This window comes from Thalassophryne amazonica, unplaced genomic scaffold, assembly GCF_902500255.1.
Source record: "Thalassophryne amazonica unplaced genomic scaffold, fThaAma1.1, whole genome shotgun sequence".
NCBI lineage: Eukaryota > Metazoa > Chordata > Actinopteri > Batrachoidiformes > Batrachoididae > Thalassophryne > Thalassophryne amazonica.
This window is the reverse complement of record NW_022986246.1, coordinates 142,187-167,320: the sequence shown is the minus strand read 5'-3', so window position 1 is coordinate 167,320 and position 25,134 is coordinate 142,187. Positions and strand designations below refer to the sequence as shown.

Genomic DNA, 25,134 nt, shown 5'->3' with positions numbered 1-25,134 from the left:
CCTGAAGCATCTGGATAGTGTACTGGTAGAATTGCTGCCTTTGACACAACAGGTTGTGGGTTCACAGCCTGGTCAGGATACACATCCAGTAAGGGTTCCCAGGCTAGCCCCCAACCCCACCCCACCCCCAATGCGACTCTCCCAACCAGCCTCGAAATCATGAGCAAGAAACAAATAAATAAGGCCGTACCAGCTTGGGCGTCGCCCCGGCTAACAAGCTGTGTGTCAGCTGTTGAGGAACCACAACACACTGATGGGAAAAAAGACATACATGGACAAGGACTGACAATGTGGAATAGATGATGTGTGTGTGTTGTTTTTTTTGTTTGTTTGTTTGTTTGTTGTTTTGCGTGATGGTTGTGTGGGAAGTTGTTTTTGTTACCTCCGCCAAGGAGGTTATGTTTTTGGTCGCATTTGTTTGTTTGTCTGTCTGTTTGTAAGCAGGATAACTCAAAAGATTTTGAACGGATTTTGATGAACTTTTGTGGAGTGGTTGGAAATGACAAGAGGAACAAGTGATTAAATTTTAGTGGTGATCCGGATCATGATCTGGATCCAGGAATTTTTTAAAGGATTCTTCACCATTGCGGGATAGGGGGAATTTTGATATTTTAGTTTCTAACTCCACAAAAACAAGGCAAAAAGTCTTGAAAAAATTAGGGTGTAACAGTCAAATGTTCTATCAAACAACAAAGTTTGGTGATGATCAGATTTGGATTCCAGATCTGGTGATCCAGAATATGCAAAAATATAGGGAAAATAGAAAATGTGTCAGTGTGAGGTGACAAATGAAGCTAGAGATGCACAACTAACATCAAACTGTAGCTGAATCTGTACTGATTCAGTAAGGTGTCATCATATTTGATGTAGCTTCAAATGTTATGGAGCTAGATCCAGAAGAAAACCGCCATTACCAAAAAATCATTTTTATACAATAACTTTTGAACTAATAAAGACATAAAAGTGATTCCAAGTTCTAGTCATATGTTTTCATGGTCAAGGATGTCAAATATAAAGGAAAGAAAAGTGTATGTATCATAGTTTTGGTTGTAACACTGAATTGTTGAATAGATCACTGTGCCAAGGAGGGAATCTCTTTAGGGTCAGTGACCCTATGGCCTTGTTTAGAGAAGTGTTTCATAAATGTTAAAAAAATTCATATATTTGCAGTTTAGTTGAATAATAAATGGAATTTTATCTCTTATTTGTTTTTGTCTATAAGCACATGCAATATCAATATCAGTGCTCAGATGACAGTAGCTTCTGGGAAAAGTGCAAGTTGCAATAAACTGTGATGCCGAGCGCTAAGTGTACATGCTATCCAGTCACAGCAGATGAAACTTGTTTACTACTGAGCAAACATCATTGTTAGACTTTTTTAGGTTCAATGATTCCACGGCGTGTAGATGTTATGGCGTCAGTGACCCCATGGCCTTGGCGGAGGTTTGCACTCTCTGAGTGCTTCTAGTTATTTATTTATTTATTGATGAAAGTAATTGTCACCGTGGGAACTTTGTGTTGTTCTTGTTGCCATGTGTGCAGATCGTGTCTGTGGGTCCAGATGGCGGAGACTGTGAAGTATGTGGATGAGGAGCACAAGAACATCTTCCTGAAGTTGTTGAACGAGCAGCGTCTGGAGGGGGAGCACTGTGACATCGCCGTGGTCGTAGAGGAAGTCAAGTTCCGCGCTCACCGCTGCGTGCTCGCCGCGTGCTCCAACTACTTCAAGAAGCTTTTTAAAAAACACGAGGTACGACAGACACACCCATCTCCACCGTGGTGGCTTTGTAAATCAGGCGGTTTGTGACAAACCTGTCTGTGTGTCTTCAGGTGGACAATTCATCTGTTATCGAGATTGACTTCATTCGTTCGGATATATTTGAGGAGGTGTTGAACTACATGTACACCGCCAAGATCTCTGTCAAGAAGAGGGACGTTAACCTGATGATGTCATCAGGACAGATCCTGGGGATCCGCTTCCTGGACAAGCTCTGCTCACAGGTAAGACTGGTGTCGCCGACCCAACAGTCCCCACTAAAAAACGATCCCCCTGCCTTTACTGTGCATGCGTCATCAGCCGCGGTTCACAGATTATCACCTCGTTTCTGCTTCAAACTGCCTCCAGTCATCATCTGTCTCAGCCACAAATATCTGAAGCTTTTCTACAACAATCATTTCCACATAAATTCAGCATTGTTTCATCATAAAAGATGGAGGAAGCGATCAGAGCCACGGCAGCACGTCACAGCAGACGTCTGACATGCTGCTGAGATGAGACATACTTTCTTGATCTCACAGTAGAGAAATTATCTTTACACTCCAGTTACCTCAGACAGCAATTAGTCCACAATTATTACTTGTTTACCGTAATAATGGCACACATCAGAATTAAAGACAGCGCATACACATCTGACATTGTTTATGTGCACTAAGTTTGAAGAAGTCTGTTATCCGAATTAAGGCAAGTGGGTGAAGGTCACGCAGCAACCCTGAGTCGCACCACCGTCAGCTTGGGGGGGAAGAACGGGGGCTGCAGCTAAAACTGCACCGCCCCCGCAGAAGGGGAAAGGAGTGATGTTAAGCAGGCCCTGGAAAGGGGAGTGTTGCTGGGGGGTAGGACGGGGGTGGGGCAAGGGAATGGAACATGCTTCAGTCCTGTGAAAAGCAGTTTATTGTCTTTGTGAGTTGAGATAAGAAACAGCCAAATGATCCCCAGGCTGAGAAAATTCCTCTGGAGGAAAACAGTCGGGCAATTTGACCTTCAGGCTGATAAGCCTGTATTGTTGTGGTTTGAGCAGTGAAAAACACTTTTAACAGTTCCACTTGAACAGCCAAATCCCAATTATGAATTAAGACTATTCACCGGCCTCCGAAATCTTCATCTTCATCTGCAAGGCACGCATCTGCTCCACGATGTCATCCAGTTTGCGTCTGAGTTCAAGAGTCAACGCAGTCTGAGAATGCATTGACTTGCCAACCTCGTTAATCATGACGGACAAGCGAGGGGCTGTGGTTCTTGATGCCGCCGTCTTGCCAATTTTCCTGTAGATCAGGGCAGCACATAAGCCAAAAAGTACCAGCCCTGCTACCATGAGATCAAAAATGAATAAATCCTCGACGTCCTCCACAGAGAAAGGTGCCAAGCATGGAACTCCAGGAGTCAAGGACATAGCCCGCAGGATACGTTCCATCTGGGCAGGTAGGATCCCCCGGTCCTGACCTTCTTGTAGAAAAAATGGTGTCAATAGCGTTCAGAGACCAGCTGATCAATTCCATGGTTAATCCAATTGTAGTCCAATAGATCCAGAATCCAATATGAATTGAGGAATTCACAGTCACAGGAATTTACAGGGGCGGGGCCTCCTGCAGGCAGAGGTGGGGCCGTGTTTGATTGGAGCTCATTATACGAGGTCTGTGATAAAACTAACGTACTTTTTAATTTTTTTCAAAAAATATATATGGATTTGAATCACGTGCGATTACATCAGACAACCTTGAACCCTCATGCGCATGCGTGAGTTTTTTCACGCCTGTCGGTTACGTCATTCACCTGTGGGCAGGCTTTGAGTGAGGAGTGGTCCACCCCCCTCGTCGGAATTCCTTTGTCTGACTTCTTCCTGAGAGACTGGCGCTTTGCTTGATCAAAATTTTTTCAGAACCTGTGAGGCAGATCGAAGTGGACACCATTCGAGAAATTCAGCTGGTTTTCTGTGAAAATTTTAACGGCTGATGAGAGATTATGGACTGTTGCTGTCGCTTTAAGGACTTCCCATGGAGCGGGATGTCGTGACATGCCCTGAGCCGCCGCTGTCTGCCTGTTTCGAGCTGAAAGCTTCCAAATTTAAGCCTCTGTTGACCCAGGACGTCGTGAGAGAACAGAAAACTTTCAGAAGAGGTCGGGATCAGCAGTTTATCCGGACATTCCACTGTTAAAGGAGATTTTATTAATGAAAGACGTGCGGACGGGTCCGCGCGTCGGGACGCAGCCAGTGCGGTGCGTCGGCACAGGAAAAACACCTCCATGTTGATAACCATTTGTAAAAAACAGGCGGCTTTTGATGGCTTTCAGTTGAGTGAGTATCTGAGAAATTGTTTAACAGCTGGACATGTTCCAACTTGTCCTTAAGGCTTCCAACGGAGGTGTTTTTCCTGTGGCGGCGTGCCGCGCCGGCTGCCTGCCGACCCGCCAATCCGTCTGCACGTCTTTCATTACAAAATCTCCTTTAACAGTGGAATGTCCGGATAAACTGCTGATCCCGACCTCTTCTGAAAGTTCTCTGCTCTCTCACTGGTTTGCTCTCACTGCGGTATTGTATCACTTCCTGTTCCGGAGCACAGCGGTGTTTTGCTGTATCTGTTAGCTGTTTAATCTGCGCAGTTACAATGATCTAGTTAACTAGATAACGATTTGTTTCACAGTGTAATCTTCACGTGCCTTAACTAAAGCACTCCCTCTGCTGAATCACCTCTAAATTATTTACACATTATTCACTTTGTGTGTTTTTAGGAGTCCGCTAGCTTAGCACAGCTACTAGCTCTTAGCCAGTTTAGCATGGTGGCTTCTCCTGTCTCTCCCGCACTTTTCTGCTCTGGGTGTGAAATGTTTAGTTATTCCTCGGCCTCCTTTAGCAGTAATGGTACTTGTAATAAGTGTAGCTTATTCGTAGCTTTGGAGGCCAGGCTGGGCGAACTGGAGACTCGGCTCCGCACCGTGGAAAATTCTACAGCTAGCCAGGCTCCTGTAGTCGGTGCGGACCAAGGTAGCTTAGCCGCCGTTAGTTTCCCTCTGGCAGATCCCGAGCAGCCGGGAAAGCAGGCCGACTGGGTGACTGTGAGGAGGAAGCGTAGTTCTAAACAGAAGCCCCATGTACACCGCCAACCCGTTCACATTTCTAACCGTTTTTCCCCACTCAGCGACACACCCGCCGAGGATCAAACTCTGGTTATTGGCGACTCTGTTTTGAGAAATGTGAAGTTAGCGACACCAGCAACCATAGTCAATTGTCTTCCGGGGGCCAGAGCAGGCGACATTGAAGGAAATTTGAAACTGCTGGCTAAGGCTAAGCGTAAATTTGGTAAGATTGTAATTCACGGCGGCAGTAATGACACCCGGTTACGCCAATCGGAGGTCACTAAAATTAACATTGAATCAGTGTGTAACTTTGCAAAAACAATGTCGGACTCTGTAGTTTTCTCTGGGCCCCTCCCCAATCGGACCAGGAGTGACATGTTTAGCCGCATGTCCTCCTTGAATTGCTGGCTGTCTGAGTGGTGTCCAAAAAATGAGGTGGGCTTCATAGATAATTGGCAAAGCTTCTGGGGAAAACCTGGTCTTGTTAGGAGAGACGGCATCCATCCCACTTTGGATGGAGCAGCTCTCATTTCTAGAAATCTGGCCAATTTTCTTAAATCCTCCAAACCGTGACTATCCAGGGTTGGGACCAGGAAGCAGAGTTGTAGTCTTACACACCTCTCTGCAGCTTCTCTCCCCTGCCATCCCCTCATTACCCCATCCCCGTAGAGACGGTGCCTGCTCCCAGACTACCAATAACCAGCAAAAATCTATTTAAGCATAAAAATTCAAAAAGAAAAAATAATATAGCACCTTCAACTGCACCACAGACTAAAACAGTTAAATGTGGTCTATTAAACATTAGGTCTCTGTCTTCTAAGTCCCTGTTAGTAAATGATATAATAATTCATCAACATATTGATTTATTCTGCCTTACAGAAACCTGGTTACAGCAGGATGAATATGTTAGTTTAAATGAGTCAACACCCCCGAGTCACACTAACTGTCAGAATGCTCGTAGCACGGGCCGAGGCGGAGGATTAGCAGCAATCTTCCATTCCAGCTTATTAATTAATCAAAAACCCAGACAGAGCTTTAATTCATTTGAAAGCTTGACTCTTAGTCTTGTCCATCCAAATTGGAAGTCCCAAAAACCAGTTTTATTTGTTATTATCTATCGTCCACCTGGTCGTTACTGTGAGTTTCTCTGTGAATTTTCAGACCTTTAGTCTGACTTAGTGCTTAGCTCAGATAAGATAATTATAGTGGGCGATTTTAACATCCACACAGATGCTGAGAATGACAGCCTCAACACTGCATTTAATCTATTATTAGACTCTATTGGCTTTGCTCAAAATGTAAATGAGTCCACCCACCACTTTAATCATATCTTAGATCTTGTTCTGACTTATGGTATGGAAATTGAAGACTTAACAGTATTCCCTGAAAACTCCCTTCTGTCTGATCATTTCTTAATAACATTTACATTTACTCTGATGGACTACCCAGCAGTGGGGAATAAGTTTCATTACACTAGAAGTCTTTCAGAAAGCGCTGTAACTAGGTTTAAGGATATGATTCCTTCTTTATGTTCTCTAATGCCATATACCAACACAGTGCAGAGTAGCTACCTAAACTCTGTAAGTGAGATAGAGTATCTCGTCAATAGTTTTACATCCTCATTGAAGACAACTTTGGATGCTGTAGCTCCTCTGAAAAAGAGAGCTTTAAATCAGAAGTGCCTGACTCCGTGGTATAACTCACAAACTCACAGCTTAAAGCAGATAACCCGTAAGTTGGAGAGGAAATGGCGTCTCACTAATTTAGAAGATCTTCACTTAGCCTGGAAAAAGAATCTGTTGCTCTATAAAAAAAGCCCACCGTAAAGCTAGGACATCTTACTACTCATCACTAATTGAAGAAAATAAGAACAACCCCAAGTTTCTTTTCAGCACTGTAGCCAGGCTGACAAAGAGTCAGAGCTCTATTCTTTTAACTTTAACTAGTAATGACTTCATGACTTTCTTTGCTAATAAAATTTTAACTATTAGAGAAAAAATTACTCATAACCATCCCAAAGACATATCGTTATCTTTGGCTGCTTTCAGTGATGCCGGTATTTGGTTAGACTCTTTCTCTCAGATTGTTCTGTCTGAGTTATTTTCATTAGTTACTTCATCCAAACCATCAACATGTCTATTAGACCCCATTCCTACCAGGCTGCTCAAGGAAGCCCTACCATTATTTAATGCTTCGATCTTAAATATGATCAATCTATCTTTGTTAGTTGGCTATGTACCACAGGCTTTTAAGGTGGCAGTAATTAAACCATTACTTAAAAAGCCATCACTTGACCCAGCTATCTTAGCTAATTATAGGCCAATCTCCAACCTTCCTTTTCTCTCAAAAATTCTTGAAAGGGTAGTTGTAAAACAGCTAACTGATCATCTGCAGAGGAATGGTCTATTTGAAGAGTTTCAGTCAGGTTTTAGAATTCATCATAGTACAGAAACAGCATTAGTGAAGGTTACAAATGATCTTCTTATGGCCTCAGACAGTGGACTCATCTCTGTGCTTGTTCTGTTAGACCTCAGTGCTGCTTTTGATACTGTTGACCATAAAAGTTTATCACAGAGATTAGAGCATGCCATAGGTATTAAAGGCACTGCGCTGCGGTGGTTTGAATCATATTTATCTAATAGATTACAATTTGTTCATGTAAATGGGGAATCTTCTTTACAGACTAAGGTTAATTATGGAGTTCCACAAGGTTCTGTGCTAGGACCAATTTTATTCACTTTATACATGCTTCCCTTAGGCAGTATTATTAGATGGCATTGCTTAAATTTTCATTGTTACACAGATGATACCCAGCTTTATCTATCCATGAAGCCAGAGGACACACACCAATTAGCTAAACTGCAGGATTGTCTTACAGACATAAAGACATGGATGACCTCTAATTTCCTGCTTTTAAATTCAGATAAAACTGAAGTTATTGTACTTGGCCCCACAAATCTTAGAAACATGGTGTCTAACCAGATCCTTACTCTGGATGGCATTACCCTGACCTCTAGTAATACTGTGAGAAATCTTGGAGTCATTTTTGATCAGGATATGTCATTCAAAGCACATATTAAAGAAATATGTTGGACTGCTTTTTTGCATTTACGCAATATCTCTAAAATTAGAAAGGTCTTGTCTCAGATTGATGAATGAAAAACTAATTCATGCATTTATTTCCTCTAGGCTGGACTATTGTAATTCATTATTATCAGGTTGTCCTAAAAGTTCCCTGAAAAGCCTTCAGTTAATTCAAAATGCTGCAGCTAGAGGTTTTGAATAATCAGGTCCCATCTTATCTTAGGGACCTCGTAGTACCATATCACCCCAATAGAGCACTTCGCTCTCAGACTGCAGGCTTACTTGTAGTTCCTAGGGTTTGTAAGAGTAGAATGGGAGGCAGAGCCTTCAGCTTTCAGGCTCCTCTCCTGTGGAACCAGCTCCCAATTCAGATCAGGGAGACAGACACCCTCTCTACTTTTAAGATTAGGCTTAAAACTTTCCTTTTTGCTAAAGCTTATAGTTAGGGCTGGATCAGGTGACCCTGAACCATCCCTTAGTTATGCTGCTATAGACGTAGACTGCTGGGGGGTTCCCATGATGCACTGAGTGTTTCTTTCTCTTTTTGCTCTGTATGCACCACTCTGCATTTAATCATTAGTGATCGATCTCTGCTCCCCTCCACAGCATGTCTTTTTCCTGGTTCTCTCCCTCAGCCCCAACCAGTCCCAGCAGAAGACTGCCCCTCCCTGAGCCTGGTTCTGCTGGAGGTTTTTTTCCTGTTAAAAGGGAGTTTTTCCTTCTCACTGTTGCCAAGTGCTTGCTCACAGGGGGGGTTTTTCTGTAATTATTGTATGGCTTTTGCCTTACAATATAAAGTGCCTTGGGGCAACTGTTTGTTGTAATTTGGCACTATATAAATAAAATTGATTGAATTGTTTGATTGATAGAGATTGCGACGGGAGGGGTGGACCACTCCTCACTCAAAGACTGCCCACAGGCGAATGACGTAACCGACAGGCGTGAAAAAACTCACGCATGCCCACGAGCGCTCAAGCTTGTCTGATGTAATCACACGATTCAAATCCATATAGTTTTTGAAAAAAATAAAAAGGTCCGATACTTTTCTAACAGACCTCGTATAAGCAGGGCTCCAGCAACACACTTTGTCTCTGCTGGCTCACAGGAACACCCTTTGGTTCAGTTTTGTTGGTTTTGGTTACACACCCACACACTGTCACACCTCATTACCTTTATTTTTATTTAAAGTTAATTATGATTTACAATAAAACTCATCTCCCCTCATTTGTTAGTTGCAAGCTAGAAGCCGGCTTGTGACGGCAAGTGGCTTCAAACCATAGAAGTAGAGAGGCTGGATCACCAACTCAAGCTCTGGTTCCAGTTCCACTGAGTTCTGTTTGTGAGTTTGCGACCCGAGATTTCAGCCTCTCGACTGTTAGAGTTGAGGTCATTCACTTCCGGTCGTCTGCCAGCATTCAGGGCTGTGAAAACTCCGCGGATCCGCGGGATTCCACGGATTTCATCATGGGGAGGCGGGGTGGGGTGTCAGTGATGTACTCTTTAATGAATGAATGAATTTATTTGGCACACAAACTCAACAATAATCGTGAACATCGCTGAGTTTTTAAAATGCTTATCACAAAACGTTCTCATTTTTTATGACATTGTGTAAGTTTTATAAGTCCGCGGACACTGATCTGTGTGTTACAGATACAGATCAGTTTCCTCGGATCCGCGGAGTTTCGTGGAGGAAAAATGCCACTCAAAGTGTAGCTCTTACGACAGTTGTCGTAACGCAGGACTGGTTGGTTGCTGCGGCGACACTGTGTGGCTCCTGTGTGGCTTGGCGCTTAAGCTAAACTTAGCATGTGGACATCGCAAACATTTAGAGCTTTCAAGTTTTTAAAAGAAGATTTGTGCAGCATGTCTGTGTCACGGAGCGACGTCGCACAGAGAGAAGATGGTGAGAAAGACGGTTTGAAAAAGTCTGATAAGGACAAGAATCCGTGGACTCGTCTCTGGCTTCATCAATACACCTGAAAGATAAACGGGAAAAGTGAACTGTGCCCTCTCAGAAAACACTGTAAGAATTTTTATCTCCCTGGAAAATAGACATTCTTCTGTTCAAACAGGATTTTAGATTATGTGACTTTTGTCACTAATCTAGACTTTCTTTCATTGTAAAAAAGACATTGTGGCTTTGAATGGATTTAGGCTGCATGAATTTACACAAGAATATAAGTGACTTTTTAGTATATTGATATTTTACCATGATTTTCCAAATATTCTACATTCTTTAGCTGTGGTTTTTGAAATGTTGTAACAGTCTTTTCAGTCTTCATAAATTTCATGTAGTTTAATTGTTCTGAGTTGATGCATAATTTTGTTTACAATTAAAAGGAAAATCATTCCAGGTCCTACTTCCACGTCATATTCTGTTATTTCAACATGATCACTGACAGGTCAAATAAAAGGTTGAATATAGGATAATTTAAATATCCACTAATTTTGAGATTTGAGATTGAGTTTGACCACATTACACCCATTTTGGCGTCTCTTCACTGGCTTCCTGTCCCAGTGAGATCAGATTTTAAGGTTCTGCTACTAGTCTATAAAACTGTTCATGGACTGGCACCTCCCTACCTAGCTGACCTAATTAAACCTTACGTACCGGCCCGGGCTTTACGTTCTCAGGGTGCAGGACTACTTTGTGTCCCTAAGGTGAATAAGAAGTCTGTGGGTCACAGAGCTTTCTCTTATCGTGCCCCTGTTCTGTGGAATGATCTCCCTGCATCAATAAAACAGTCAGATTCGGTGGAGATTTTCAAGTCCAGACTTAAGATGCACTTATTTTCCCTTTTGTATGGCAGCATACTGGTATAGTATAGTTCTACGCTTTTTACTCTTTTAATTAATTTTCTTAGTAAACAGAGCAGGCCATGACATAAACTTTACCTAAATTCTGGGTCTGTTAGTGAAGTTTAGGGCTAGTGGCCGGCAATCACCTTAGTATTTCTCTGTTTTTCTTGTTGTTTAATGCTGACAAATTATACAGTATTTTTTGTGTTTCTGATGCCTGATTCTGTTTTTTTCTCTCTGTTTGAGGTGCAGCTCCATCCAGAGATGGAAGTGGTGTTCATGTTGGCGATCCTCCTGTCCTGTGCAGCATTTCTTGTATATTCGTTTGTGAATTGTTCTGTGAATTGTTCTATAATTTATGTTTTGTATCATGGCCCAAGCAGAGGGTCACCCCTTTGAGTCTGGTCTGCTTGAGGTTTCTTTCTCAGAGAGAGTTTTTCCTTACCACTGTTGCTCTGGGGGTTGGTAAGGTTAGACCTTACCTGTGCGAAGCGCTTTGAGGCAACTCTGTTGTGATTTGGCGCTATATAAATTAAAATAAATGGAAATTGAAATTGAAAATTAGTTCTTCCAGGAGATGCTGAAAAAGTATCATTTAATTCTGGGGCCTCACAGGGCCCTAGACCCCAGCTCCTGGGGTGCTAACCCCCCCCCCCCCCCCCCGCAAATTTTCCTCAGATTTCACAATTTTCATTTCACAGCCCTGAACAGTAACACCAGATGTGCTTTTAAAGCACAGTTTCTGTGTGTTTTTTTGTGTTTTCTGTCGTGGCTTCAGCAAGTTATCCCCTCAAAGTATGTTCAAAGTGCAGCTTGATGAAGTTCTTGTTGATTTTAAATCCTATTCAGGACAAAACATGCTAAAATTATTGATAAGAGCATTCAGACTGTCAGCAACTGTGGCAGAAAATCACCGTCAGTAATCATTAATTATTCACAAAACGTGTATAAAAATACAATAAAAGTACACATCATTCATCATTTAAAAAACATCATAGTAAAATTCAAAAATATAACCGTCTCACAGCCATGTTCTGGGTCTCTTTTGATAACTTCACATCTCCTCTGGCGCGCCGGCGGTATGTCTCACGACGGTGTCCTTGGTCTATTTTATAAATAGCACAGTAAAAGTTATCAAACACTGTAATAAAATCATCATTCAATAAAAATCAAACACCATAAAATAATCACAGTATTCCTTTGAAGTATTAACACTTGGAGCTTTTAGCACATGATGAATGAGGCTGTTCCACAAAGTTACCACTAAATAGAAAAGATTTTCTTGAGTCATTTCTGCATATTTGGACCTAAAAAATGTGAGTGTGATGTTGGGAAAGTGTAGTGACACGGACCCACAACAGGGGGCGTAAATGAATGGACAATGAAAGAGTCGAATATGAACACTTTACTGTTGTGAATGAGCACAACCACAATACAGAGGAATGTGAAATTTTGCAAACAGTCAATCACAAGGGTGACGTGTGGGCAGGCTCGAGGATAGAAGACGTCTGTCCTGAGAAGAACCGGAACCACACAATTTCCTCCGCCACCGAACCCGGAGAATACTGGAGCCGCCAAGTCCCGAGTCCCCAGGTGGCCACCGTCTCCGAATGTCGGATCTGGTACTGCTGGCAAGAAGCAGAAACAACAAGATGTGGGTGTGTGCACACCCAGTAACAACAAGGGTGGAGATTCCACCTCCACCTCTCATCCACACTCGTGCAGCTCCTGTCACACAGCACTTATCTGGTGGGGTGTAAAGCGAAGCTGTCGCCGGTCACGCCAATCTCCAGATAGTGCACTCCACAGGAAAAAACAGCTGCAAAAAATGAGTTTACTAGACACAGTTATTAATACGGCTGAGATTGTTACCTTCACAGGTCGATGATATCTCGGCAACGAGGTGGAGATGACGTCCGGGTTTTATGGAGTAGCATGAAGAAGTGTTGATGGGTGACAGCTGTCATAAGATGATGAGTGACAGCTGTCACCCCCGGCTGTGTCCGTGGCGGCAGCGCCCTCTCGTGCCTGAAGCCCGCACTCCAGGCAGGGCGCCATCTGGTGGTGGTGGGCCAGCAGTACCTCCTCTTCAGGCGGCCCACACAACACGTGACCTCTCAAACTTAAATAAACTCTACTTTGGAAAAAAAAAAAAAAAACTATATATATATAGATAGTCAGTCCAACAGCAACTTGCAGAGATGTGTGTGATATCAGAAGGTTGCCGGCCTCACTGCAGCAATTTCCATTTTTTAAGTAAGTAAGTAATATTTATTTCTATAGCAGCTTTCACAGACAAGGAAAGTCACAAGGTGCTTCACAAAAGACACATAGATAAAAATTCTGAGAATAAAAGACAATGTACATCACAATAAAATAACACTAAGACACACAGTGGTCATAAAACAGTCCTCTCACTGCTAAGGTTTGACTGCCTGGAGAAACAAGGGTTTTACGTTTGCTCTTAAAAACATCGACAGAGTCCAGCGAATGAAGAGACAAAGGGAGATCATTCCAGAGCCTCGATGCAACGGCCTGGAAAGAGCGATCTCCTTGGGTCTTAAAGTGGGTACGAGGGACCTCAGAAGGTTCTGATCCACTGACCTCAGGCTCCGAGCGGGAGCGTAGGGACATAACAGGTCTCTAATGTAGGAGGGAGCCTGACCATGCAAACCTCTAAAATACTAGGATCTTAAAATGGAAACGCAACAACACTGGGAGCCAGTGAAGAGACTTTAAAATAGGAGAGATATGAGTCCTTCTGTCTGACTGAGACAGCAGCCTTGCTGCAGAATTTTGGACCTGCTGCAGACGGGACAGCTCCTTTTTGTTCAGACAGGAAAACAAACTGTTGCAGTAGTCCAAATGAGAAGATACAAAGGCATGAATAATCAACTCACGATCATCTTTTGAAACAACTGATCTGAGTTTGGAAATCTTCCTCAGCTGGTAGAAACAGTTTTTGGTTAGCTGCTTGGAATGATGCTCAAATGACATTTCTTTATCAAAGATAACACCTAGGTTTCTCAGGCTAGATTTTGCAGATGAGCTCAAAAGACCTAAATACTGTTTAATCCCCGGACTGACATCATTGGGGGCAACCACCAGCACCTCAGTTTTATCCAAATTTAACTGCAGGGAATTTGCGTTGAGCCACTGTTTTATTTTCGCAAGGCAGTTCAGTAGAGAGTCCAATTTCTGGATCTCAGAGGCTTTAAATGAACAGTAAATTTGGATGTCATCAGCAAATAAATGATAAGAAACATCAACGAACTCCTGGATAATCTTTCCCAAGGGGAAAACATAGAACAAAAACAAAATTGGCCCCAAAACAGAACCCTGGGGTACACCACACATCAAACTGGCAGAGTCAGAAATGATCTGATTTGCAGTGACACTAAAGCTACGACCTGACAAATAAGAGATGAACCACGCTAGAACAGTCCCTGACAAACCAACCGAATTGCATAGTCTTGTTTGTAGGATTTTATGATCGACAGTGTCAAATGTGGAGGAGAGGTCTAATAGGACTAGAACGGTGCATTTTCCACAATCCGCAGACATCAAAATATCACTAGATACTTTGAGTAGGACTGTTTCCGTAGAGTGATGCCTGAGGAAACCAGACTGATAGGTGTCAAACATGTTGGAAGTCACTAAGAAGGAAATTAGCTGATCATAAACCACCTTCTCCAAGACCTTGGACAGGAATGGAAGTTTGGAGATAGGTCAGAAGTTTTTCAGATCAGAAGGGTCCAGATTAGACTTTTTGAGAAGTGGTTCCACAAATGCATGTTTGAAAGAGCTGGGGAATACACCAGAAGACAGGGAGACATTTATCAACTTGGTAACCCAGGGGCCAACGACATCAAACACAAGGAGTCTACATGGTAGAACATCAGAAGGACATACAGAGGGCTTCATCCTGGTTATCAAAGCTGAGACATCAGCCTGAGTTACAGGATTAAAAGAGGACCATGTACGAGGAGCAGGCTCAACAACATCAGGGACACTGTATGTGTGCAATGGGAGATGAGCTTTGATGTCCTGAATTATTCAGACAAAAAAACTTAAGAAAACCACTGCTGTCAGCTTTACAGGATCCAGGTGTTAATGGAGCAACAGGACACACAATAGAGCTGATAGTATCAAACAACACCTGGGGTTTTTTCTTATTTAAAATGATAAGCTGACGAAAATAGTCAGATCTGGCATTTTTTTATCATTTCATTTAAAGAGGACATAAGTTCCCTGAGGTGCAACCTATGGACCTCAAGTTTAGAAGACTTCCACAAATGCTCAGTTTTCCGACATAGTCGCTTCAGATCTCGGATACAGTCATTAAGCCAAGGATTTATGGTCTTCTTAGTCACCAAGTTGGATTTATAAGGTGCAACCTCATCCAAAATGGATTCACAATGACTTAGTAGAGAAGCTTGAATCTTCGACTGGACTGAGTTGCTTGACGTGAGGACATTTTGCTTCAAATCGCAGAAGCTTCCTCAGCTAAAATTCTTGCTCTGGTAGTCTGACTTCTGTCTTGACTCTTGTAGAGAAGAATAATCAAGAAGTCACAAAAGCTGGAGTTTTAACCCTAACCAGACCCCTCCTACCGAGAGGCAGACTGCGATAGGCTAGTGACTAAACAATAGCTCTGATTAGCACCTATTGTGCTCTAGTTAGCACCCTCCTAATGACAGGGGAGCTGTCCCTCCTAATGATGGGATGGACCCTCTCCTAATGGCTCCCTTGACGACTCTGCTGATGACGTGAATGACTCATTACCATGAACAAAAGACTGAAAGTTCATTCAGGGAAAAAGATTTGTTTGCAATTGAGCGCGCACTCAACAGACCCATCCGAGACGAGGGTGACGTCACCGTCTTCACATCGGCCGGGCACAGCGGGGTTGGACGAAGACACGGGACACGGCTACGCGGTCTCCATTCACGTCTGGAAGCCACACGCCGGCCGACAGGTGCAGACACTGGAAGACATGAAGGCGAAACTCTCCAGCAGTCCCAACTCCAGCATCCCACCGGCTCCGGAACACCGGCCACGAAAACCCCGGCAGAGGGTGACGAGGACGCACCGACACCACAGCGCGCCTGGAGGAGAGGAATCGCCCGTAAACACCGGTGATCCAGCATGCCGTCTGCGCCTCACTTGGACGCCGGATTGGACGCCTCGTTTCATCCACCTCTTCCTCCTGCTCGAAACAGCAGCAAGCACTCGGGTGAGTCCGGTGGAAAGATAAACGGTGGAGGAAAAGTTTGACTGTACTTTCCCCAGTGACTAAAAAAGGACTCCATCGACTCTTTTATGGCAAAAAGAGAGCCACGATTGTAACTCCGGAGAGCAGAGACGTGGCCATAAGATACTTGAACTGTTATGACCGCATTCAACTTAAAAATAAACAATGACAGTCTATGAAGGAGGACAAGAGCAGTGACGTTGCCAAGCACAGGCACCATCTTGTCACCCAGTCCAAGAGGATAGAACTAGGAAATGGGATAGAAATAGGATTTCAAAGAAATATTGGCTGACATCAGTCTTGAAGATCCTGATATTGTTCCAGAAGAACCATGTTCTTTTGCTGAACAACAAAACTCATTAAGAACTATTCACATTTTATTTTCAGTCATAAATTTTTTTGATATCACTGTGTTATCACACAGTCAACACGATGAAATATGTACCATTTGTTTCAGTCCACACAAATCAAAGACAATATGCGAGGCATCATGAAGGACCTGACACCTGCCTTCAGTTTCTATCAAGCTGACAAAACTATGGAAAAATCACCAGAGCGCAGCGGGTTTGTATGATATTACAAAAGTACTTGAACGTATTGTAGTTTCTGAACTGGGCACATTGTTAGTTCTTGCATCATGAAGATGTCGAGGATATCTGGGATCAACCGCGAGGCCTCACAGGCGGCATTCTACCAGACGGCAGCTGACAGGAGGACGCAGGTGACCGGAGACCACCAGCTGACTCTCGGATGCTGAGTCGAGCAGGTCTCAGTCTGGCAATGTGGACAGCCGTGTTCGCTCAGATAAAATAGTATTTAGAGCAAAACAGAAATCATCAGTATTTACAGAATTGATTGAGGTAATTTTGTCAAATCAGTATAAACACAGGTGAATATACAGTTGTATGCAAAAGTTTGGGCCCCCTGATCATTTTCATGATTTTCCTTTATAAATCATTGGTTGTCTGGATCAGAAATTTCAGTTAAATCATATCATATAACAGATGAACACACTGATATTTGGGAAGTGAAATGAAGTTTCTTGTATTTACAGAAAGTCTGCAATAATTATTTAAACAAAATTGTGCAGGTGAATACATTTGGGCACCCTTGTCATTTTATTGATTTGAATACATTTAGCACTAATTATTGGAATACAAAATTGGTTTGGTAAGCTCACTGACCCTTGACCTCCTTAAACAGGTGAATCCAATCATGAGAGTATTTAATTCAATTTATTTCAATTTATTTTCATTTGTATAGCACCAAATCAAATGCTGGGGTGGTGGCCAAGTGGTTAATGCGCTTGGTTTCAGTGCAGAAGGTTCCGGGTTCAAATCCCACCCCTGCCACATTTCTCCATGTAATGTGGAGTTGCGTCAGGAAGGGCATCCGGCGTAAAACCTGTGCCAATTCAACATGCAGATCCACCTTGGATTTGCTGTGGCGACCCCGAGTACAAACGAGGGAGCAGCCGAAGGGACTTACTTACTGTATAGCACCAAATCACAACAGAGTTGCCTCAAAGCGCTTCACACAGTAAGGTCTAACCTTACCAACCCCCAGAGCAACAGTGGTAAGGAAAAACTCCCTCTGAGGAAGAAACCGCAACCAGACCAGACTCAAAGGGGTGACCATCTGCTTGGGCCATGATACAAACATAAATTACAGAAATAAATTGGTGCACAGGACAGGAGGATCGCCAACACAAACACCACACCCATCTCTGGATGGAGCTGCACCTTAAACAGAGAAAAAACAGAATCAGGCATCAGGAAGACAAAAAAATACTGTATAATTTGTCAGCATTAAACAACAAGAAAAACAGAAGAAATACTAAGTTGATCGTCGGCCACTAGCCCTAAACTTCACTAAAAGACACAGAATTTAGATGAAGTTGAGGCCACGGCACGCTCCAATTAGTAAGAAAATGAATTAAAAGAGTAAAAAGTGTACCAGTATGCTAGCCATATGAAATGGAAAATAAGTGCATCTTAAGTCTGGACTTGAAAGTCTCCACAGAATCTGTTTTATTGATGCAGGGAGATCATTCCACAGAACAGGGGCACGATAAGAGAAAGCTCTGTGACCCGCAGACTTCTTATTCACCCTAGGAACACAAAGTAGTACTGCACCCTGAGAACACACAGCCCGGTCCGGTACGTAAGGTTTAATTAGGTCAGCTAGGTAGGGAGGTACCAGTCCATGAATGATTTTATAGACTAGTAGCAGAACCTTAAAATCTGATCTCACTGGGACAGGAAGCCAGTGAAGAGACGCCAAAATGGGTGTAATGTGGTTGAACTTTCTGCTTCGTGTCAAAAGTCTAGCTGCAGCATTTTGAACCAATTGGAGAGCCCTAATGCTGGACTGTGGTAAACCAGAAAATAGAACATTGCAGTAGTCCAATCTAGAAGAGATAAATGCATGGATCAGGGTCTCAGCATCAGCCATAGACAGGATGGGACGAATCTTTGCTATGTTTCGCAGGTGGAAGAAAGCAATCCTAGTAATATTTCTAATGTGGAGGTCAAAGGACAACGAAGGATCAAAAATTACCCCAAGGTTCCTCACTTTGTCAGTGTGATGTATGACACACGAGCCGAGACTGAGCGTTAACTGGTCAAATTGATGCCGATGTCTCAAGGGACCAAGAACCATCATTTCAGTCTTATCAGAGTTTAAAAGGAGGAAGTTTCTCGACATCCAGCTTCTCACTGCTGCAAGGCAATCTTCTAAGGATTTTATGTGAACGAGATTACCAGCAGTTATCAGCATGTATAACTGAGTATCATCTGCATAGCAGTGAAAGGTAATCCCAAAACACTGCAATATGTGCCCAAAAGGTGCTATATAAAGGGAGAAAACCAGGGGGCCTAAGACAGACCCCTGTGGAACCTCAAATTTCATGTCACTAAGGTTAGAGGTAGTGTTACTGTACAAAACAGTGAGAACGACTGGTCAAGTATGACATCAGCCATGCAGGGCACTCCCAGTAATCCCAAAATGATTTTCCAGCCTTTCAAGTAGAATATGATGATCCACGGTATCAAACGCAGCACTGAGATCTAACAGCAACAGAACCGTAGTGGTGTCTGAATCCATTGTAAGCAGAAGATCATTCACCACTTTAGTGAGAGCCGTCTCTGTGGAATGATATTTTCTAAAAGCAGACTGCAGTGGCTCAAAGAGATTATTCTCAGTAAGATAGTCTATGAGCTGCCGTGACACCACTTTTTCCAGAATTTTAAAGCAAAATGATAGATTTGATATCGGCCGATAGTTTTTCAATACACGAGGGTCAAGATTAGATTTCTTAAGTAATGGTTTAATCACTGCAGATTTGAAACATTTAGGAACAGATCCAGAAGTTAAAGAAAGATTAATAATTTCCAGCACATTCGGCCCAAGAGTGGACCACAGGTCCTTAAACAGTTTTGTTGGTATAGGATCAAATAAACACGTTGTGCTTTTTGTTGACATTATGAGTTTTGTCAGCACGCCTAGTGAGATACTATCAAATTCTGTAAATCTAGGTAATACCTCAGTAGTGGCACCCACCTCAATAGCAGGGTGTAGTGGCTGGAGTAAGGCATGCTGGGATATGTTTAACCTGATGTCTTCTCTTTTCTTCTCAAAGTAATCCAGGAAATCTTGTGCTGTAAAAGGAGAGCGAACTACAGGTGGTTGTCCATGAATACGTGTTGCCACCGTGTCGACAATTGTCCACAACCTTGTCCACAATTTCTCGGATAGTCACACGACTGAAAAGCCACTGAAAGCCGTCTGAATCTTCCGAATGTTTGACGAGCTGGGCATGTTACAACATGTCCTGTGACGCTTCATCACAGAGGTGCTGTTGCTGCGCCATCAGCTTTGTGCTGATGAATTTCGCTGCAACTCTTTTCATGGCAAAATCTTCTGTCATAGTGGAATGTGCCAAAAAGTGCTGATGTCCACCTCTTCCACAATTTCTCTGATAGTCACACGACGGTCCCACATCACCACAGAGTTCACTTTGGAAATGATCTGGTCATTTCAGCGTGTTGATGGCCGACCGGAGCGCGGCTCGCTCTCCACCGTTGTGCGGATGTCTTTAAATCGGTTGTACCGCTCCTTAATCTGTGTGATGCCCAGGGGATCGTCACTGAAAGCCGTCTGAATCATCCGAATGGTTTCCACCTGGCTGTCGCCCAGTTTCTGGCAAAATTTGATGAAGTCGCGCTGCTCCAGTCGTTCCGCCATTTCCTTGCAAAGAAAAAAACGAGAGACTCCACCCATCCTCACACAAAGGCTGCTTACAAGCAAATGATGCAACCGACAGGTGTGAAAAAAATCACGCATGCGCACGAAGGTTCAAGGTTGGCTCATGCAAGAACACGTGATTCAAATCCATCAGGTTTTTGAAAAAAATAAAAAGGTCGGATACTTTTCTAACAGACCTCGTATATACATACATATATATATACATACATATATATGTATATGTGTGTGTGTGTGTGTGTGTGTGTGTGATCGTTTATACTGGGATACCAATAAAATAAAATAAGTACAAATTAAACAGAGAACAATAAGATCTTAATAAATTAAACTAAATAGTGTAGAAATGTAACAACAAATTTAACACCTTGATTCAGACTAGAAAATAATGGACTAGAAGATAAGCTCGTCTTCTGGGTCAGAAGTCACATTAAAAAATCAAAACAAATTAAAAGGTGGTGTGATCCTCTTCCCTTAGCTGACTGAACAGCTACAAAATGTAAGGCTCGCTAAATTATTCCATTTTTAGGGGGGGACCGTTTGGTCTGCGACACCAGCCGTCTCTGCTGGTCCAACCAAACTTTCGTCCAACCAAATTCATGGATCCACCAGCGTCAACATTTCAATGTGTTCTGCTCACAGGATTTGGAGCAGCTTGTGGGTGGACACAGCCAGAGACCTACGCACACTAACACATGTCCATACCCCCCCCTCCGATATCCGTGAAGACCAGCTGGGCAATGGAACAGATTCTGGTTAAGAGTTCAAACCCATTTGTTAATAGCTTTGCTGATTGGACAGCTCCATCTCTGTCTTTATGTTCCCTTAGAAACGAGACGTGTCTTCAGACGACAAGGAGAAGTTTCCTTATGACATCGTAAAGATGGCTCTGCCCCCCGAGGCTCAGCTGGCCCCCGACACTGAGGTAAACTAAGGTGAACACAGAGGGTTACTGTGGTCGCTTTCACCTGACATCTTTCATGTGTGTGCAGGTCCTCGGCGAACACGAAGAGCCGCCAGTGACGGACGACCTCGTCGAGGCGTCTGAAAATCACGAGCTTGATAAATCTCCCAGCGCAGCACTGCGTGTCCAAGAAGCCATTTTAAAGGAGCTGGCCAACGAGGATGTCCACAAGGTAGACACATGAGAAGGGGTAAGGGAGGAGAGTGTCAGGGACACCATCTGTGACTCTGCCCCTTTGTGCCCACTTACAGGTGTCCTGCTATGGACAGGATGTCGTTACTGAAATGGAGACTGAACCTAAAGAGTTGGGGGCGGAGCACCACGCCACTCAGACACTGACATTTGCAGACAGCATCGGGGAAGTAAAGGACGAGCAGCCGCCAGGCTGGTCAACGGCAACCGCAGACATGAAGTTTGAGTATCTGCTGTACGGACACAGAGAGCAGCTGGCCTGCCAAGTCTGTGGGAAGACCTTCCTCGATGAGTGCAGACTCAGGTAAGAACAAAACACCTGACCAGAGCACATCTGGATCACAACACACCAAAAGGCCGTGACGCCTGACCGGAGCACATCTGGACTACAACCCCAATTCCAATGAAGTTGGGACGTTGTGTAAAATGTAAATCAAAACAGAATACAGTAATCTGCAAATTCTCTTCAACCTATATTCAATTGAATACACCACAAAGACAAGATATTTAATGTTCAAACTGATAAACTTTATTATTGCTTTTGTACAAATATTTGCTCATCTTGAAATGGATGCCTGCAACACGTTTCAAAAAGCTGGGACAGTGGCAACAAAAGACTGGGAAAGTTGATGAATGCTCAAAGAGCACCTGTTTGGAAACAGGTGAGTGTCATGATTGGATATAAAAGGAGCATCCCCAAAAGTCTCAGCTGTTCACAAGCATAGATGGGGTGAGGATCAGCACTTTGTGAACAACTGCATGAAAAAAATAGTCCTACAGTTTAAGAACAATGTTTCTCAACGTTCAATTGCAAGGAATTTGGGGATACCGTCATCTACAGTCCATAATATAATCAGAAGATTCAGAGAATCTGGAGAACTTTCTAACCCTAATCCTCCCCAACCAGAAGCCCTGGGTAAACAAAGAGGTGCTGCACTTGCTACATGCTCGCACTGCTGCTTTTAGATCTAGCAACAAAGCCGAGTACAAGGCTGCACAATACAGACTGGAGAAGGCCATAAGAGCAGCCAAGAGACAGCACAGAGAGAGGACGGAGGACTTCTACTCTAATGCTGACCCCAGGAGAATGTGGCAATGTCTGGAGCACATCACAGACTTCAGGACCAGCTCCAGAACCACCACCATGAACTCATCGGATAGCCTGCCAGCCTTCTACACCCGCTTTGAGAGCCCCACCACCTCTACAGAATACAGACACACCGCAGCCACCCAACCCCCCTCCCCCCTGCCAGTCATCACATCAGCCCTGGTACACAAAGCCTTGAGGAGTGTCTGCCCCTGGAAGGCTGCTGGGCCAGACAATGAACCAGGACGCGCCCTCAGAGTATGTGCTAACGGGCTGGTTGATGTTCTCACCTCCATCTTCAACCTTTCCCTTAGGCAGTGCATCGTCCTGAGATGCTACAAGACCACCACCATCGTCCCCCTCCCCAAGAAGAACCCCCCATCCTGTCTGAATGACTTCCGGCCAGTAGCTCTTACTTCAATCATTATGAAGTGCTTCGAGAGAGTGATACTGTCTCACATTCATAACAGCATCCCGGATACCACCGACGCACTGCAGTACGCCTACAGGCACAACCGGTCTACGTCAGACGCCATCGCGGCCACCCTTCACATCTCCCTCTCTCATCTGGAAAATAAAGACTCCTACATTAGGATGCTCTTTATTGACTACAGCTCCGCCTTAAACATGGTTGTCCCCCACAAACTGTTAGCCCTCGGACTTCACCCCTCCCTCTGTGACTGGCTTCTCAACTTCCTGACTGGCAGGCTCGAGAGAAGGACATCAGCCACCATCACTACCAACATGGGGACCCCACAGGGCTGTGTCCTAAGCCCCATCCTCTACACCCTGTTCACTCACGACTGTGTCGCTTCCCACCCCAACAACACCATCATCAAGTTTGCCGACGACACCGCTGTGATAGGACGCATCACTGGCGGAGACGAGGCAGCCTACAGGAGGGAGGTGGACAGTCTGGTGACGTGGTGTGGAGACAACAACCTCACCCTCAACACAGACAAGTCCAAGGAGATGATAGTGGACATGAGTAAGAAGAGGAGGCCTCACCAGCAGCAGTTCATCCGAGGTCTTGAGGTGGAGAGAGTGAGGAACTTCAAGTACCTGGGGGTCCACATCAGTGATGACCTCACCTGGACAATCAACACCTCACAGGTGGTGAAGAAGGCTCACCAGCAGCTGTATTTCCTGAGGAGGCTGAGGGAATTTGGGATGGCGCCCAAGATCCTCAGCAACTTCTACAGCTGCATCATTGAGTCAGTCCTGACCACCTGCATCACTCTGTGGTACGGCAGCTCTACTGTGTGGGGCCACAAACGCCTGCATAGAGTGATAAGGACTGCGTCTAAGATCACCAGGACCCCACAACCCTCTCAGCAGAGCATCTACCACTACAGAGTCCACAGGAGAGCTGTCTCCATCATCAAGACCCCACTCACCCCCAACATGCACTATTCACCCTCCTTCCCTCAGGCTGCAGGTTCAGGACTGTGAGATGCAGAACCACCAAGTTCAAGACCTCCTTCTTTCCCACAGCCATTAGACTGTTAAACAGCTGAACCCTCCCCCTTAAGGACAGAGCCCCCCACCACTGGTCACTTTATCTTCTGTTGGACACTTTACTATATTACGGACACTTTATTCTGTTGCACTACAACACCTGTCAACTTGAATCCATTGGCTCAGTTGCGCTAAATTGCATGAAACCATTTACTGCTGAATGTTGCACACTGATGCACTATCATGTACATATCATGTAGGCCATTACACAAGCATATTTTATATTTCCCTTCTTACAGTGTATATTTCTTTTTATTACATTATTACATTTTTATTACATTGCTTGTTATATTCTGTTGTTCTTACCAGCATGTTTATTTTGTTATTATGTTATGTTATTTGTTATGTTATTTCATTTTTTCCCCCACTTATATTTAGATATTTCATACTGAGTTATCTATATATATATTTGGGCATCCAGTGTGGGCAGCAAAGTAAGAATTTCATTGCACAGGGAAACATGTTTCTTTCCTGTGCATATGACAGTAAAAGATTTTAATCTTGAATCTTGAATCTCCACGTAAGCGGCAAGGCCGAAACCAACACTGAATGCCCGTGACCTTCGATCCCTCAGGGTCACTGCATTAAAAACTGACATCATTGTGTAAAGGATCTTACTGTGTGGGCTCAGGAACACTTCAGAAAACCATTGTCAGTTAACACAGTTCGTCACTACATCTACAAGTGCAAGTTAAAACTCTACCATACAAAGTGAAAGCCAAACATCAACAACATCCAGAAACGCCGCTGCCTTCTCTGGGCCCGAGCTCATTTGAAATGGACAGACGCAAAGTGGAAAAGTGTGCTGTGGTCTGATGAGTCCACATTTCAAATTGTTTTTGGAAATCATGGACGTCGTGTCTTCTGGACAAAAGAGAAAAAAGACCATCCAGATTGTTACCAGAGCAAAGTTCAAAAGCCAGCATCTGTGATGGTATGGGGGTGTTAGTGCCCATGGCATGGACAACATACACATCTGTGATGGTATGGGGGTGTGTTAGTGCCCATGGCATGGACAACTTACACATCTGTGATGGCACCATCAATGCTGAAAGGTACAACACATGCTGCCATCCAAGCAACGTCTTTTTCAGGGACGTCCCTGCTTATTTCAGCAAGACAAT

General features: G+C 43.8%; 1 protein-coding gene across 1 annotated transcript in view; it reads left to right on the top strand.

The window, feature by feature from the left end:
• Positions 1-1,532: 1,532 nt before the first annotated feature.
• Positions 1,533-25,134, top strand: part of LOC117505786 (zinc finger and BTB domain-containing protein 14-like) — a 126,859-nt gene continuing 103,257 nt past the window's right edge. Inside the window, exons 1-5 of the mRNA XM_034165326.1 lie at positions 1,533-1,750; positions 1,831-2,001; positions 21,079-21,174; positions 21,242-21,385; positions 21,465-21,709. Of these exons, the coding sequence (XP_034021217.1) occupies positions 1,562-1,750; positions 1,831-2,001; positions 21,079-21,174; positions 21,242-21,385; positions 21,465-21,709 (845 nt within the window). The 5' untranslated portion in view covers positions 1,533-1,561. The remainder of the gene's footprint in view (positions 1,751-1,830; positions 2,002-21,078; positions 21,175-21,241; positions 21,386-21,464; positions 21,710-25,134) is intronic.